Here is a 19,473-nt window from a genome sequence, read left to right as displayed (position 1 = left end):
TATGCTCTCCGCCTAAACAGGCTTGAGGTGGGACATCCCACACCAGACCAGCACATTCAATGCCCTTGATCTCCGGGGCCGGGAGAGCCCGGAAGGAGTAAGCCTCTTGTATGAATAGACCCACCCCTCCCCCCCGCCCGCTAGTCCATGACTTGTGAAAGACCGAGTATCCTGGGGGGGGCATCTGGGAGAGAGCTACGGTCTCCCCATCGCACACCCAGGTCTCGGTCACGCATGCCAGGTCCATATCCTGCTCAAGCAGGAACTCCCAAAGGGTAGAGGTCTTATTATTTATGGACCTGGCATTGCATAACACCAGTGATGGAGGCGAGTAATTTAACCTGGCCCCACTACCTGCCACCGTCAGGATGAGACACAGGCTGGAAGGGGGCTGAGCACTGTCATGTCTCAGCCTTCTTCCCTTATAATTCTGCCTGTTCCCACCGTCATACCTTCCCCTCCCCCAGAAGTACTGAAATTCCCAGGCCAGTCATCTCCTGCTGGTGTCCACCAGAACTTCAGACGGGTGAAATAGCTGAACCTACTTCCTCCTCAACCCTCCCTTCTCTAGCCAATCTATCAATTGTGCTAACCTGCCAATAGTGTCTAATGGTTATTTAATTAAAACCCCCACCCCAAATCTACCCATTAATTCATTAGCTAAAAAATAATTAATTAATTAACTCCATTGGCTCCTTAAGTATAAAACCCTCCCAATCAATTACTCTTCCCCAATTAATTTGCCACAGATACAGTTTCCTCAAATTAGCCAATTAATGAAACAGTAATCTAATTTAAATAACCAATACATTAATTTACACAACACACCAAGGGGTGGGGAATAGGGTTGCCAAGTCCAAGTCAAGAAATATCTGGGGACTTTAGGGGCAGAGCCAGGAGACTTTGGGGGTGGAGCCAGGAGACATTAGGGGTGGAGCCAAGATCAAGGCTGTGACAAGCATAATTGAACTCTAAAGGCAGTTCTGGCCCTCACATTTAAAGGGACGGGACACCTTTTCAATTCCTTCCTTCCATAGGAAATAATGAAGGATAGGGGCACCTTCTTTTGAGGCTCATAGAATTGGACCCCCTGGTCCAATCTTTTTGAAACTTGGGGGGTATTTTGGGGAGAGAGACTAGATGCTATACTGAAAAATTGGTGCCTCTACCCCAAAAAACAGCCCCCCAGAGCCCCAGATACCTGCAGATCAATTCTCCATGATTTTCTATGGGAATAAATCTCCATAGGGAATAATAGAGTTCCCAGCAGACATTACCCTCCCCTCCCCCCGCTTTCTGACGACCCTGAAGTGGGGGGAGGGTCTCCAAACCATGGGATCCCCTGCCCCCACCTGGGGATTGGCAACCCTAGTGGGGAACCTTGGAGGAGCACCTAGGTTCACGGACACTAAAACCAGCCAAAAGCTTTGCAAGTCATGAAATGGTGCTCCCTGATCCTCGTAACTGCTAATGTCCTCGTAAAGTTCCCTGTGCAATGCATACATTGACATTAAAATTTGCCTTTCAGTGCTACAGAATAAACACCAGTATCTGCTCCTGCTTCTGTACTAGGGAGGGCTTCACTTCCAGTACTGAAGCAAGCAGTTATTGGAAGCACTGATCCCATACTGCTGCCATACGTACACTTATACTATGAGTTGCTTTTTTTAAAAAAGTACTCCTCATTTAAAAGAAATAAAAAGGACTGTGATGAGGCTGAAAAGAAGCAATAATAATCTCATTTTAAAGATTAAAACATTTTAATCCATCTGAAATAATTATGTATATTTCCTCCACAAAAAAGTTATTTTGTTTTCAACTATGTTCCATAACCATGAAAAATTCTGCAAGTTTCAGGACCTTTCCCCACTATCATGTGATAGATTTGTAATGGAATAACTGAACCAGACAAATACATGAATAGAGGTGAAGTATAGCTGCTTCGGCTAGCAGTCATACTAGAATAATAAGCAAACTAGTGGAAGGAAATGTTACTGGCTCCTTCAAAAATACTTCCCACTACAGAGAACAAGAGCGATTTTGTATGTGCAAATCCACCTTGCTTTCTCTGAGAAGTCTAGTTTTTGCTTTTTGATAACTTCTATAGACAGAAGTTGAACTTGCAGTTGAAATACTGTAATTGCTGCAGTGGCTTTCTTTGTATCTTCGCTCTGCACTTATGATAATCCCCTCATTCCATCTGCAGCCCACTCACTAATGCAGCAGCCCCCTTTTCTAGTTCCAAGAAAATTATGCATTCATTATGGAGGAAAATTAACACCTCAAAGCAAACTATAATTAGGAATTCTTCAATTCAGTTTATGCTTTTTCAATTAGGCCCTCTATAATTTTATTCATGGGAGCATTAACATGTTTCCGTAATTTATATACCTGTGGTATAATTAAGTCCTGAAATGTCTCTGTCTACAGAGGGAAAAATGGGGCTCAGGCATCTTCTGTTTAATTTGTATTTAGGTGCAAATGCATACAGCACTCTGCATACTGCACACCAGGTGGTCTGCATGTAAGGGGAAAAAAAGATGCACAGATCCAAATGGTTGTCTAGTCAGAGATTTGCCATTTAGTTTATCTAAGAAATCTGCAGTGGATTCCCCAAAGAATCTCTGTTGGAGCAGGTGCTAGTTAGTGTGTTGTTGTTGTTGTTGTTGTTGTTTTTTTTAAAATCTTCACCTCTCATAACAGTAGATGTCTGATAGTGGCAGGGGGAAAGTGGGGAAGAACCTACTAGTTGGCTAGCTGCAGCTTAATAAGACCTGGCCAGATACTGTTTGGGGGTGGGAGGGTATTCCTACCCCACACATCTGCTCCAAAAGAGATGCCAGAAGGGGATGGCCTTGCCCGGGCACTACTGAAGTAGGCAGTCTGACCAGAGGTTGTGGGGATGGGGGCAAGGCTGAGGCTCTGCCCAGAAAAGCCTTAGTAACAGCTTCAGGGTTTGGAAGGCTTAGGCAACAGGCAGCACCGGGAAGCAGGAGAAAACGAGCAGCAGCTAGGGCCTCCTGGGACTTAGGTAGGGATACCAGCCTCCAGTGGAACCTAAGGACCCCAGAAATTACAGTTCATCTTCAAACTACAAGGATCAGGTCCCCTGAATAAAATGGATACTTGGGGTTGGGGTGTGTGTGGACTCTATGGCATTATACCCCACTGAGATCCCTGTCCTCCTCAGGCTCCATCCCTTAATCTCCAGGAGTTTCCCAACCTGAATCTGACAACCCGACCCCCCCCATCCCCCACTCCTGGCCACAGGGGATCTGGCAATCCTAGGCCTAAGGAGGAAGAGAAGGCTCTTTAAACCTTAGGGGAGGGGAGGGCAGGTGAATAGAGGGCCCAGGCCCACCCACTGGCCCAGATTCCCACCAGTGGCCCACCCCTGAATAGAAGGCATTGGGTCAGCAAGGGCCAGCCTATCCCCCAGGAATTTCTTTATTAGGTTGGCCAAGGAACGCCAGGGAGGAAAGGCCAAGAGATGCTGAGAGAGGTATCTGGTGAGAGAAAAAGAGGGCGGGGCAGGATGAAAGACACCCCCATGCCATATTCTGAGGCTTTTTCTGGGATGAGAACTAAATCAGAAAACATTGGAGGATGCTAAAGTCTTGGACTCTGTCCAGACTCCAGAAAAGTCTGGCAGGTACATACATAGTGGTGGGCGGCAGCAGCAGCAGCAGGAACATGGCCAGAATTTGCCCCCAACACACACAGTATAATGCTATCCTTATGCTAAGCGTTTTGGCATACAAATGAATGACAGCAGTAAATGAACTGGGGGGAGTAAAAAGGTAATATTGGAAATTATAGGAAGGTTAAGCTTGCTCTCCATCCTCAGATTCTTATCCCTCTCCCCCAAAGTCCTGCTGATCGAGTCAATTTATGTTGCTCCCTGGAATTTAAGGGTAGAAATGGAGAAATGAGTTTGTTCTTATTGACATAGCTGTGCCTTAGTTATATTAGAACACCCGTGATAGAGATGACAATGCTGGCTATTATGCAGAGAGATAATGCCTGACATAGACAGAATGAGAAAGAAAAGAAATTCACTTTGCTCTCATCTGCCTACCCATTTATGTTGCCAGTTTTCCACATCTTTTTTTAATATATCTCCCCAGCATTTGTTTAATGTTTGTACAGAGCAAGTATACTTTTTTCCCCTTTAGAAAAGACAAACACAGAATAAAGCAGCTATTCAATATTAATGGAGAGTTGTACAATGAACTTGCTCCAGAACGAAGCTTTTTCCAGCATGCCTCATCAGTGGTGAATGTCAGTTCCACTTTGTACAGAATCTCAACAATACATTCTTAGCTTTTTGAGCTGATCCACAAGTATAGCTACAGAATCAACATCTATCATAAAAAATATCTTTCCGAGATAATGAACTTCCTTCCAAACCATTACTTACCCACTTTTTGGATGGTTCATTATACATTCAGAAAAATTTGGAATTTAATATACCATATTTAATGCTACCATATTTAATATATAATGACAGTGTGGAGCAAGCCAGTCAAAACTCAGAGTTTTGGGACAACTGTTAACAAGTATTTTAATTCTAAAATACCTGTTAACAAGTATTTTAATTCTAAAATACCTGTTAACAAGTATTTTAATTCTAACCAGAAATCAGAAGCCACCCAGCCCTGATTTCAGAATTGGTGAATCCATTGCACTGGACCCATTCTGCATTAGGTGCAACATTTCTGAGATCTATCTCAAAATAGATCCAGACTCTAGATGTCTGCACTATAATTGCAGTGCTGCAATTATATTATCACATGCTAAAACATATAAGCCCTGATGTTAACAACTGCATTAAAAATGCTTGGATATCCTGCCTTCCTGGTGTCTATGCTTTTGATTTTGTGCTAGTAATTAAAGGTGGAGGCTGTAAGAGGAAGAATTAAATTCCTGGTTTAAAAGGGTGCAGGCCAGAAACCTCAGAAACTAGCAGAAATGTCCAGAAGCCTACTGACCATGGGAAATTAAATGCATAGCTTCCCTAAATGAACCACTGCACATATCACTTAAGGCTTCAAATAGGGTTGCCAGCCCTCAGGTGGAGGATCCCGATTTAGCAGGAGGAAGCCCAGCCCCCAACAGCCATGACCTGGCATGACTTCCCTGATGTAATGATGTTACACAGAAGTGATGTCATCATGCCAGGGACATTGTGCGGCAAAGCTCTGGGTATTCTGGGCAAAACTCTATGGTAGAGTTTTGCCCCAAATACCAGAACATCACCGTGTGATGTCCCTGGTGTGATGACATCACTTCCATGTGACACCATTACATCAGGGACATCACATGTGGTGACATTGCCTTGCCTCCCCACTTCTGAAAAGCTCCCTCCCACCCCTGCCAGTGAGGCGGTAAGACCTGGTAACTCCAGCTTCAAGCCCTGCTGTGTGGTAAGGAGTAAGACTGCTAGGTTTTGGTACATGATTTCTTAACAATTTTGATCCTGTATGCCCCAACCCAAATCCAGTCCATAAAAATAGATTTTATATAAGAAGTAAGCTTCATGTTGCTGGTAGTGGAAAGTACCATGAAATCACAGCTGATTTACAGCAAACCAACAGACTTCCAAGGTAAGTTTCAAAAAGAGGTTGCTTGCCAAAGCCTGCTTCTATGGAGCAAGCCTGGACTTCCTTGGTGGTTTCCCATACAAAACTATAACCTGGGTCAATGGTAGCTTAGTTTCATGAGATATGATGAGATCTGGCTAGCCTGGGCTATCCAGGTTTAATTTAATATTGCTACTTTGGATTAATTCTGAAAATGATCTGGATAAGTCAAGGAAGTCTGGAAGGCACGGCATGTCGGAGAATCTTCTTTTTACAGAAAAAAATTATTTAGCACATGGAAATTAGGGAGCTCTAGTACCTGAACTATTCAGCAGGGAGAGTACACAGTTCACACTTAAAAAAATAACACTAAAAAATAGCATGGTACCTATAACAACACCGCAACTAAATGTTGATGCGCCTGTGCTTAGTGAGGGTGGTCTTTAGTGAAGCAAAGAATGAAGGCTTGAACACAGCAGTGATAAAACCACTATATGCAATTTATTTACACCTCCACTCTCCAAACCGACAGAATGCTCCGCTGCAACTCCACCATACATATCCCACACACAGTAAAGTGTCTTTGTCCATTTATACACACCATCCACCCAGGTAACCAATCAGCTTGCTGCTGAGTCATGCTGACATTGTCCAGGCTGATGCAATCTGGCAACCAGCCACCTTCTGTCACTTAGATGATCTACCTGGCAGTTCTGTTACTTTCACTTTTCCAGCATGTGCATAGAAACTGCTTGGCTTTGATTATAATGACACCCCTCCTCAGTTTTTATATAGCACATAGCTGCAACATATCTCGTAGTTTTACAAACTTTTCAACAGTTACATTTTTGGTAAATACATCAGCAATATTTTCTACAGAGGTACAGTGTTTTAGTATCACCAGGTCTTTATTTATGGCTTCTCTAACGTTTTGGTAGCATATATTGATATGCTTGCTGCGACATTTAATTCCTTTCGCCATTGCCAGTTGTTGAGCTGCAGGCTGTCACAGTAGATCATTACAGGTTGTGGATCAGACACCTTTAGATCTTTCATTAAATGGATCAGCCATTCTATTTGAATAATTGCATCACTAATGGCTGAGTATTCCGCCTCGCAGCTGCTCATGGAGATATGAGTCTGTTTAAGTGCCTTCCAGCTTATTAAAGCACCATGCATAAATATTGCATTACCTGACGTAGACCTTCCGTCAGGCCTCTCTCCCCAGCTGGAATCACTGTAGGCTACCAATGTTTGTTCACTATCTGTATTCATTGTGAGCTTATAATCCATTGTCCCCTTTGCTGTGGAGCTGCACATTGCTGACTCAGAATATGAACAGCCATACAAATGTCAGGCCTGGTCCAGCAAGCCAAGTATAACAAGGACCCAATTAAAGATTGATAGAGTTGTTTACTGTCCAGTAAGGCATCATCTGTCTCTTTAGTATAACTGATAGACATAGGACTCTCAACTATTTTTGCTTCTGTCATGCTATGGGCTTCTAGCAGCTTTATTATTTTTTCTTTCTGACTTAACTGAAAATGTCCTTTTTCATCTTTAGTTATTTCCATTCCCAAATAATGTTGTATCTTTCCTAGATATTTAATTTTAAATAACGTTTGAGCTTCTGTTATAAACCAGTCTAGCTGCTTGTCATTTTTACAGAGAAGACATAGGTTGTCTACATGAAACAAAATATAACATTCCTGCCCATATTTGTTATGACTGAACAGACATGGATCTGCCACACTTTGTTTAAATTCTATGTTCTCTAGTGCTTTGCTCAAACATTTATTCCATTCATTGGCAGCCTGACGTAATCCATACAGTGCTTTGTTAATTCTGAGCACAGGCATGTTGTCTTTATTAGGAAAACCAGGGATTGATTGTAAATAAAGCTCCTCTTTGATTGTGGCATTAAGGTAGGCAGTGGTTACATCAAAATGATGTACTGTCATTTCATTAAGGTCAGCTTTGCATAATGCTGCTTTCAATGTTTCTAGTATAACTGTAGGAGCGAAACATTCATCGAAATCCCTGCCTTCCAATTGAGTAAAGCCCCTCGCCACCAGCCTAGCCTTTTTCTGTAGTTGCCCATCAGTTAAGCGCTTAGTTTTGTATAACCATTTGCATCCGATTGCATGCTTCCCTGCTGGCAACTCTGCCGGTGTAAACACCTTGTTTTCAGTCAGAGAATTAAATTCGTTTTGCATGGTTTGTAGACAGCCTGTGCGCTCCTGACTGTTTAAAGCTAATACGACTTCTAGCATTTAGGTTCTATGGTATGCACATGGTTTATGTCAGTGCTATAACCATACCGTTTAGGTGGTATTCCCTTGTTTTCTCTAGCAGACACTCTGACCTCAGGCGTTTTGCACCTTACAGCTTCAGAGCTTTCCTGCTTTATACTGTCTGAACTGCCAGCACTTTCCTCTCTCTGTTTCAGTGAGGGAGCTTCTCTGTTTACATCACCGTGCCCCTCCTCACTCTGTAGAGACAGCTGTAATTCAACTCTCTTAGGCATTTCATTTGCATGGATTCTAGTCCAGTTCTCATCCTCACAGAACGAAGCTGCTCTACTAAATCTCACTATGTCATTTGAGTCCACAAACCGATATGCTTTCATGCCATTCTGATAGCCTACAAATAATAGCTTTCTGGCTCTGGCTCCCCCTTTCCTCCTCTTGTCCAGAGGAATATTCACCCATGCCTTAGACCCAAAAATCCTAAGGTAGTCAAGGTTTGGCTTTTTTCCATACAGTACACTATATGGTATATCATCCAGAGCCTGAGTCCATAATCTATTAGAAATAAAACAAGCTGTTTTTAATGCTTCTTTCCAATATGCCAATTTCAGTGCACTGTCTGCCAGTAAAGCGTGGCACATGGTTTGGAGGACACCTCCTCTTCGCTCCGCCATGCCGTTTTCGGCTGGAGAGGAGACGTTGGCAACTCTGTGATTAATGCCTTCCTCCTTTAAATAGATCTAAAAGTTCTTACTTAAAAATTCACCTCCCATATCACTTTGGAGAACTGCTATTTTGCAGTTTAATTGCCTTTGTATCCTTTTTGCCCAGTACTGGAAAGTTGGAAATACATCACATTTTTGCTTAATTGCATACACCCACGCAAAGCGGCTGTAGTCGTCTACTATGATTAAACTATATCTATTCTTTGATACACTGGGTGCATACGGCCCCACTACATCTGCATGCACTAATTGGAGTGGTCTTACTGACACCCGGTCACTCTTTTTAGCTACTGGAAACACTTTGGACTTTGCCTCTTTGCATATATTGCAATCAAGGAACACATCACATTTATCCACCTTATTCCCTTGCAATATAGCCAGTGTTTTATTAATGGTATTGTAGCTTGCGTGTCCCAGACGTCTGTGCAATCGATGAATGCACCTACTGTGGAGTTGCTTATTCCACTCTGCCTGTGCCTTTCCCACCGTCTGTTCTAACACATAAACATTTTCCTTTAACACACCCTTTGCCAACAGTTTACCTTTTTCAGTATCTTACAGCCCTTAACATCAAAAGATACCGTGAAACCAGCTGTTGCTAATATTGAGATGCTTAGCAGGCTCATCTCCAAAGCTGGCACACAAAGTACATTATCAAAGGTATAGTTTAGTCCCGGAAAATGCACCGTGCCTTGACAAAGCACGTCGGACTCCTGGCCGTCAGCTAAGCTTACAGTTTTTTGACTGGCTGGCTTGGTGTCCTGCAACAGCTCCTCCTTGCAGCAAAACATCGGCATTGCTCCAGAGTCTATAATCCATGGCACACTCTGTAGCCCTGAGCCAGTTCTCACCAGAGTTGCTTGCTGTGTCCTTGAAGACGGCTGCCAGCCTCTCCTCTGCTGGGGACAACTCCTCTGCAGGTGCCCGCCTTGGTTGCAGATATAACATTTTTTCTTTTTCACTTGTAAAGCTCTCTCCTCCGGCTCTGCCTGCCAGCTGGAAACGACTCCCCCAGGCTTCTGCTTCTCCCTGTGGTTGCAGTCAGCCTGCTCTTTGCATTCCAGCTGCCTCTGGTCTTCAGCCAGGAGCTTTCCCGTTATGTATGGCAAAGTCAGTTTATCTGAATCCTGGCCCTCAAACGCCATTAAAAGCATGTCAAATCTCTCATGAAGAGAGCTGAGAATTAAGCAGACTTTGTCCTCATCAGGCACAGCTTTCCCCCGCTGCTCTAACTCCTGGAAACACAGATATACCATCAAGGTGGTCCCTCATCGACTCCCCGGCCAGCATTCATTTCCTGTACAGCTTCCGAGTCAGAGATATCAGCGAGCCTGCTGATTTCTGGACATACACGGCCTTGAGGGCTTCCCAAGCCTCCTTTGCTTTCTGGTGCCCTCGAACATGCACCAGCTGGTCGTCAGACACACTCAAGATGATTGTGGCAAGAGCCTTCTGGTCCTGAACGGCCTCTGCCGGTGTGGGATTCTTGGGAGGAGCAGACACACAGTCCCATAGCCCCTCTCGCTTCAGGAAATGCTCAAGCCTCAACGACCAGGTATTATATTTGGTGATAGTCAGTTTATCCACCAGCACAGTAGCTGCTGCTGTAGCCATCCTGCTCAGCCGCCGACGTTCAGCCTCCTCCAAGACAGCTTCTGGAGCACCTCAGCATCCTTCTTCACCACCTCTCTCAGAGCTTACAAGCACAGCGGAAGCATGCTGGGCCCATAACCCTGTTGATGCACCTGCGCTTAGTGAGGGTGGACTTTAGTGACGCAAAGAATGAAGGCTTGAACACAGCAGTGATAAAACCACTATATACAATTTATTTACACCTCCACTCTCCAAACCGACAGAATGCTCCGCTGCAACTCCACCATACATATTCCACACACAATAAAGTGTCTTTGTCCATTTATACACACCATCCACCCAGGTAACCAATCAGCTTGCTGCTGAGTCATGCTGACATTGTCCAGGCTGATGCAATCTGGCAACCAGCCACCTTCTGTCACTTAGATGATCTACCTGGCAGTTCTGTTACTTTCACTTTTTTCAGCATGGGCATAGAAACTGCTTGGCTTTGATTATAATGACACTAAACTGGATTATAGAATCAAATAAACAGAGTGATATTATATACATTCAAGGCTTTTTTGTAGAAAAAACTCAGCAGGAACTCATTTGCATATTAGGCCACATCCCTTATGCCAAGCCAGCCAGAACTGCATTCCTATGCGTTCCTGCTCAATGTATACAATGAACAAACCAATGAAAACTATGCAGAATCTCATAGGCATGGCCTATGACCCTATTCTTTTTTAAAATAAAAATTATTCCTAAAACAACCCTATAAGGTTGAGTAATATTATTATCCCCATGTTGCAGGTGGTGTGTGACTGAAACAAACTGTGGTATGCTTATGGCTACCCAGTACATTTTTAACAGATGTTTGTTTGCTTATTTTTAAATAATATGCAATACATGAGATTAGTATACATGAGATAAGTGCCTCATTACCAGAAGTAACTGTCTTTCCCTTTCAGGTATTCCATTCAGATTCATCAATAGAAGGAAGTGGTCACACCCAACCTGGATTGCACATTCTGTCTTTTTCATGTCTTTTGCGCTTACATGGCACTCATTTCCTGCATCTATTCTCCCCTCCCCTTACCACCTATATATCTCTGGCCAGTTTCTAGATACCCTCCACGCATCTGACAAAGAGCTGCGTTTCTCAAAGGTTTATACTACAATAAAATTTGTTAGTCTTAAAGGTACTGCTAGACTCTTTACTATATTGCAGCAACAGACCAACATAGCTAACTTCTTTAGATCTATTTTGTTTATGATATCTATAGTCCGTATTTTTCACTTTGACTAAAGCAGATTACAAAGAGTGAATTAATATAATCAACAGGATAGGACTTTCAAGAAACAATACAAGTTTAGAATTGCAGAACAGAAATCTAAAACAGAACTGAAACAAACCACAAGTATTAACATGACATATTAAATGATGCGTAAATTACAAGCTAAACACAGTGGTATATTTTGAGGGGAGACCTCATGATTTATCCAAATAGAAGAGAAGAAGAGCTCTGATAGAAACTGCTCTTGAGAGTAACAGCTCTGTGAGAATTTGTGACTGATTCAAGGTCACATCACCAGGTGCATGTGGAGAAGTGGGGAATCAAACCTGGTTATCCCAGATAACAGTCCACATACTTAACCACTACACCAAGCTGTGGCTCTCTTGTGAATCACTATCTGAATCATTTAGTACAGTTCATCTCTGTGCCTGCATCAAAAAGCCCTCTTGAATAATTTAGAATTGTATAGTTTGCAGAAAGGCAGGAGGAGTGGAAACCTTCCTGACCTTCTCAGGCAGGCCATTCCACAAGGTGCGAGGCTACAGCACATGTATGAACAGTTGATGATTTGCCCATTTGTAGGCTGACACGTGCAGAAGACCTTACTCAAATGAGTGAAGCTGTTGTGGAAGTGCATAGATGTAGAGGTGGTCTGAACAGATATGAGGGTCCAAGGCCATGAAGAGCTTTGCATATGGTTGTCAAGACCTTAAACGTGAACCTGATGATAGGCAGCCAGTGGAGTGTGTAGAATAGGAGTAATATATGTGCTCCATTCAGCTCCCAATAATAGCTGAGCCACTGCATTCTGCACCAACAAAAGTTGGTGATCAATGCACAGTGCATTACAGTACTCTGCTTTTGGTGGAGTGGATCTGGGTGGCCAGATACGGTACTCTGCTTTTCATGGAGTGGATCCAGGTGGCCAGATCAGCAGTATCAAGGTAAAGGGCTATCTTTTTGGCTGGTCGAGTTGAAAGCCTTTTTTCCAGCTACATTAACTTTCTTTTCTGGAAAGAACGTTGGATCCACTATAACCCCAAGGGTCTTAAGTGAGTCAGCCAGGGTCAGATGAACATCAGAAGTAGGGAGCACAATGAACATCAGAAGCAGGGTACAAAGAAGCAGGGTATCATCCACACATTGATGATAACCAACCCCAAAGCCATGGATTTATTGTCCTAAGGGCTTTACATACAGATAGAAAAGCATGGGGGATAGAATTATGCCCTGTGGGCCTGGGCTCTCCATTCCAGATGAAGGTATGCCTGGATCCTGTTGCTTCTTCTACTCCAGTGTTGCTTCTTACTGACTGCACCAGATCTTAATAGCATCTGCATGTCTTTCATATACATGCATGAATACACTGGGACACAAGGCATTAAAGCATGATCTACTGTGGGTTAGCTTCAGTCAAACTGAATTGCTGGTTCCTTGTTTTGATACCAGAATCTTTTGTTAAGTCTTCAGTGTATTTGTCTTAAAGGAATACTGCATAGGATACTAACCATGTATATGCTGATATTTGCAACAATATATAGCATGTAGGCTTAACATTACTCTATTTTGGTTGGGGACTATAGGAATGCACCATGTAGGGATAAGAACTGGGGTTTCAAATGGTACAGGTACAGGAAATAGGACTGCCAGCCTCCAGGAGGGGTCTGTAGATTTCCTGATTTTATAATTGATTTCCAGACTACAGAGATCAATTCCCCTGGAGAAAATATCTGCTTTGGAGGATGGACTCTATGGCTTTATACCCTACTGAGATCCTTCCCCTCCCCAAATCCGACCCTCTCCAGGTTTCAGCCTGTAAATCTCCAATTCAGAACTGGTAGCCATATACAGGCACCATTCCACTTGTCCCATTTGTCACTGTTATAAAAATGAGTTATCAGCTACTTTGGCCTAAATCTATAAAGACTCTATTCTTATTCAAAGAATAATCCATTTCATTTCCTTTTGCTGAGTTGTTCAGTGGGCAGATTAAAGCTATTTTTTACAGATTAGTTCTGAAATGCATAATACAATATAATGTACCAAGCCATGGCTCTGGAGCCTAGGCTTCTGTGACTCTCAGATAGTTGCTGAGCAACTGTTGTGTTACTTTTTCTTTCTGTTGAACTCTGTAATGGCACAGAAGATAAATGGCAGGGGTGTAAAGACTACAGAAAGCCAGAATGGCACTCTATAGAATTCATTACTCCTTGCAAATTATTTCTGGAGATGCTCTTGGGATAGGTTTACCCCATTCCTTGTCTAAACTGCTCTGTATAACCTCTCTTAAATTCAGAATAATGTGGGTGTTGTATTGATGCCACAAGTGAAATGGGTGTTAAATAGACTGGCTCAAAAAAGACAAAAGGAAACATACAATACCAACCAGGACAAGATGGCAAACAAAAACTGTTATTCCATTTCCTATCCTGTGAAGCACCTTTTAGGTCTACACACAATTTCCAGGGAATTAGGGCAAACGTAAGGCTTTGCATGATCTTTGTGAACTTTGAAAAACAACCAGAGCCCTGTCTGTGAAAAAAAATGTGATCATTATAATAGGTCTATCACACACTGGAAATAATATATATGTATTTGTGACTTTTCAATTATCTCTATAGAAGACACTGTAGCAGAATAAGAAGTCACACTACAATTTTGTAAAAATGCTCTCAGAAAGATTTTCATAATAGGCTCATTTTCCCACAGACACTTATTGAATATAGGAAAAAGCATGGCAAATTGGACTTTAAAAATAGAAGAAAGACTGTTCAATAAAAAAGAAAGAAAATAGCAACACTTAGGACAGCAGGTGGTAAAATGAAACATGGAAAAAAACCACCCCTAAATAATAAACGTTGGCATTTTCTGCTCTCCATCAGCATACCACACAATTCCTATGTATGTCACCTAATGAATTTTTTAAGTTTCTTTAGAGAACTACTGAATTTTACTTTTAATTGACACAATGCAGCAAGTGAAAAGGTATTTCTTTTTCTACATATCTAATCAAAAAGAGCAAATTTGATTTATACCACCACTTTTCCCCTGAAAGCCAGAAGCTGCAATAACACTAGTTTTAATAGAAATGTAAGAGAAGATGGGGTTAGTTTTGGAGACCATAAAAATAATTTAAAAAACAACAACAACTAAATATATTTCTACTCAGAACACATCAACTTCAATGCTTCCTTTATATAATAAAGATAAATAAATAAAATAAATAAGTCAGAGTAATTCACATAACTGAAGAAACCCAAAGTACACTGGGTAAGATCCAGTAAGATAAACTAGCACACTGAACATTTGTTGATTTAGATGGGAGGAAACGACATGGCTTCCCCCCTGAAATGTCATCATGTCATTACTAAAAGCTTTGCCCCATGCCCCCACACCAACTTCTGTTTTCCTTCCTCTTTGCATATAATTTAAGCCAAGGCACAGGCACAGGCACAGGCACAGGCATGAGCTGATGGGCAAGAACCAAAGGGCAAAGAATGAGTGAGTCCAAGGAATGCTCCAAATTGCCTGTCTTTGGGTAGACAACTAAAACTGTTCCATTTGTACCAGGTGTGTCAAACTGCCTTATCCTAAATCAACAATCTAAAGACCAAATACTGGACAACTGAACTAGGCCTATCTGTTTAGGAACTGAAATAGTCAAGAAATTCTCACCAAAAAGTTCTCAATTTTTAACAGCAATTTTTACAGCAATGCTTTAGTTTGACTGATGCAACAAGCAAACAAAGAGATCGCTTTTATGTGTGTTCTTGTACTCAATAATAATACATGTCATAAATATTCCTCTAACATACAGAAAGACACCATTTTTGCAACAAAAATGTGTTTATCAAATTGTGGAAATTCCTAATCACATATAGGTAATTCTCAGTTTAATAACCCATAAAACAACAGGTTTTTAACTTTCTCATGCACAGAGAGGGAGGGAGAGAGGGAGGAACTCTGCATTAACTCTCATCCATGGCTCTGTAATCTTCAGTGTCTCTCTATCAACTGAAAGAACAATGAATTGTCAACTGAACACATATAGGAAGGAAAGCAGGGTACAATTATGTGTCAAACTGCAGCTTTTTAAAAGTCAAACTGCATCTTTTCAAAAGTACTGTACAAAACAGAGTATAGGTATGTGAAGGGTTAGTTCTTCACAGAACTAGAGAACCCTGAGTGACAGGCTGCTCTGAGCAATCTGCTTGGACAGCATCAACTGAGCAGACACAGTCTTGAGAGATGTTGAGGAGAGTCAGTCAGATTTGTGCCTTCACTGGAAAAAGTCAGAATTTGCCTTGACTGAGAGAATCTCAGTCTTAGCAGAGAGCAGTTTAACACAGACAGGAGAACTGGGGGGAAGTGGCTAAGAGGTTTGGGAAGTGTACTGAGACTCCCATTCAGGTCAAGGAAAAAGGAAAGATCTTCTAGGGAGAGAAGAAGATTCCCTACCCTGTTGAACAGGGGAAATAGAGATCTGGTGTGAATAAAAACTGCCCTTTGAGAACAAAAGTTAGGTAGTCCCTTGTGCAAGCGCTGAGTCATTACCGACCCATGGGGTGACATCACATCATGTTTACTTGACAGACTTTTTATGGGGTGGTTTGGCATTCTCTTCCTCAGTCATCTACACTCTACCCCCAGCAAGCTGGGTACTCATTTTGCCAACCCTGGAAGGGTGGAAGGCTGAGTCAACCTTGAGCCAACTACATGAACCCAGCTTCTGCCGGGATCGAACTCAAGTCATGAGCAGAGCTTGGGCTGCAGTACTGCAGCTTACCACTCTGCACCACAGGGTTCCTCTAGAGACCTAAAGAGTCAGTTAAAAACTGGTGTCTCAAGAGAAAAGGGGCTTGGGTACTGAAAAGGAGTACCAGCCTTCTGGGAAACCAGTAAAGTTTGAGGGATACTAAAGAAAATGTGCTGGAGTGTTAAGGAAAAGTATTGAAACAAATGCCTCTCAATATAAAATTTCAAGAAACTGCAAAAAAACTTAAGAAATTCTCATTAGCCTGTACATAAGAATTAAAGTTTCAGTTACTGGGTACTCTGTCATGCTGTCCTCCACCTGCAGCATGAAGTGATACAGGCTATGAACAATCAGGTCACATGATCTACTATTTCCTGCTCATGCCTAATGGCTTTTGTATGTTAATGGCTTGTGTTTTATGCTGTAGTTTTTAATTGTAAGTCATCTCAAGCATGACTCTGAAGAGGTGGAATAAAGGCTACCCATAAGTCTGACAGCACATACTGGAGCCAGCAGCTCCTGTGGAAATTAATTTATATCCAAAACTCTTAATCTGTGATTACCGAATAATCAAAACTTTGGCTTTTATATTTAAATAAGGATACATCAGTGGTAGATTTGTAAGCAAGGAACTTCAGAGAGCAAATAAGAAGAGACCAAGAAGGATCTTCTACCTGACAGGTGCTCCGCGAGACTGCGCTGGCTTCAGCATGACTGTGATGGTTGTCTCCGTCTCATTCAGAGGAGAATCGGTGTCATATTCTGGCATTGATGGAGCTGCAGAGCAACAAAATAATCCATGCATTAGTCACATCATGAGATCTGATGCAACTGATAACACAAAGTTCCCTGGTACAGTCAGGAGAACATTAAATAACACCCCTTCCTGATTCTGAACAACCATTTACTTTACGTGAGTTCTGCAATGGCAAAAAGCAGGATATAACTGTGATTAAAAACAAATGAAGAAACAAGACTGTGAAATATGATGCTTACTTATTTAATTAAATAATAAGCATATATGTATGTGTATATATATATATATATATATATATATATATATATATATATATATATATGCTTACTTATTTAATTAAATATTTTAGTCCACAAATGAAGAAACAAGACTGTGAAATATGATGCTTACTTATTTAATTAAATAATAAGCATATATATATATATATATATACTTACTTATTTAATTAAATATTTTTTAGTCCACCTTTCCCTGAAAGCAGGGCTCAGGGTGGCTTACAACAGAAAACACATAATAAATAACTAGAAGTTAAAAATCCTCTAATAAAATATAGGCAATTTTTACACCCTCAACTTTGTCACTGTAGGTTAGATGACATTTTTGCATAGTGTTTTCCTAAATGCTATCTTTAAAGTAAGTAGCATAAACTGATTTTATTTAACTCTGTTGTCAATTTCACATCCTGAGCTGCAGTTTATTCCCTGCAAGAGCTTTTTATTAGGGAAATGGCACACAGTGTACATAGGCTATCAGTCTGCAGTGTCTTATGCACTTTGCCAAACTGCTCTTTGAACTTGGGAAACTTAAAAGAAGAGCTTTGGAGGCATCTTCTGAAAAGGAAAGTCTCAGAGGTGCAAATTAGTAGCATATATGCTTCCCTATGGATCAGGACCATTAATTATGAACTTACTAAGGATCTCAGTGCTGCCCTATCCTCTCATCTCCTGAAAACTCTCTTATCCATATTTATATGGGTTACTTCATGCTACATAAAACAAATGTTATAAAGCAATAATAGCAGAGTCATACAGTTAAATGAGAATATTGGATTTGTATAGCCACTTATCAAAGGTATATTCAGAATACTTTTACATATATCCCACAAGTATGGTTGCACTCATAATGGGACCAGCTGGCATGTATCTATGTGATTCCTTTAACCAGGGGTGGAATTCTACCAGGAGCTTCTTTGCATATTAGGCCACACACCCCTGATGTAGCCAATCCTCCAAGAGCTTACAAAAAAGAGCCTTGTAAGCTCTTGGAGGATTGGCTACATCAGGAGTGTGTGGCCTAATATGCAAAGGAGCTCCTGCTAGAATCCCACCCCTGCCTCTAACACAAATGTTGCCTGGCCCACTGGAAGACTGCAATGTATGTACATATACCAGAGGGACCATTTTAACTGAAGTTTTTAGATGGACCATGAATGGTAAAGGAGGAATCATGAGAAGCAGCAATAAATATACTGGACAAGTTACATGTAAGGAAGGGTTTTGAGACAATTAGTATTATCAGTTGTGCAAACTGCATTGTCAATGCACATGCAAAATATTCCATGTTCCTGATTAATGTACATTCAACTCGCATGATTCTTCTATATAAAGTAGTTGAGCTGATCACTTAGCTCATAGTGCTAAAATCTTTACTGCTGAATTTTCAAAACGTGGCCAATGAATAAAATCTGCATACTCTAATTAATGACTAAGAAGCAAACATTATGACAGCCTCATTCACAAATGTATTATGCAGAAAGTGGTGGGCAAGCAAAATAAGTTTTTGTATGTGAAGTTTTATACAACTCAGGGCATCAAATTATACAATCATATATCTAATAATAAACCTGCTGACTGATAGACAGGTATACACATCAGATATTTTTCTAGAACCATGGTGAAAACCACAGGTTTGCAGAAAAATGCAAAATTAAAATTTATGTTAAAATTCTGAGATCTTGCAGGGCTGCATCATATGATCTCAGCCCCCTCCCCTTTTTGGGGGGGAAGAATCTGACCATCACCTGAGCTAGTCATGCTGAGGAACTGGAATTCTGGGCAAATGGGAGAGTAGGAGCTGCCACCATCCCTTCTGCCAGTTGGGCTGAGGTGGCAGCACTTTAAGGGTATCTGTCATTTTCACTGCTGTTCCACCTCTACTACTGGTATTGTAGGTGGGCAATGGGTGGGTGAAGATTGGGAGCCACCATAGCCCCCCCTTCCACTGCCTTGGTGCAAGCTGATAAGGATAAAGAGTGCCACTTTGCTGTTGGCGATGTGAATGGGCAAAGAGGAATGGAAACTGCCATCTCTGCTACATCAACCAATCTGGCCTGTTAGGTGATGGTTGATGGGATCCTCCCCTGCAAGTCTTCTGGGTCTCAACTTGTAATATTATAATTTAGCTAGTATAATTTAGTTTAGTTTACTGTTAGGTTCCTCTGAAATGAAAACAGAAATGGGGAAAATCTAAGGGGCAGAGGACACACTTTTTATCTTTGAAGTCTGATCACTGTGTTACAATCACAGTGATTT

At 41.6% G+C, this 19,473-nt stretch overlaps 1 protein-coding gene across 1 annotated transcript in view; it reads right to left on the bottom strand.

Moving 5' to 3' along the window:
* PTPRT (protein tyrosine phosphatase receptor type T) overlaps window positions 1–19,473 on the bottom strand; it is a 1,094,059-nt gene that overhangs the window by 230,992 nt on the left and 843,594 nt on the right. The window contains exon 11 of the mRNA XM_060230934.1: window positions 16,860–16,962. Coding sequence (XP_060086917.1) covers window positions 16,860–16,962 — 103 coding nt within the window. The remainder of the gene's footprint in view (window positions 1–16,859; window positions 16,963–19,473) is intronic.

This window comes from Heteronotia binoei, chromosome 2 (genome assembly GCF_032191835.1).
Source record: "Heteronotia binoei isolate CCM8104 ecotype False Entrance Well chromosome 2, APGP_CSIRO_Hbin_v1, whole genome shotgun sequence".
Lineage (NCBI taxonomy): Eukaryota > Metazoa > Chordata > Lepidosauria > Squamata > Gekkonidae > Heteronotia > Heteronotia binoei.
This window is presented reverse-complemented; position numbering and strand designations above follow the sequence as displayed.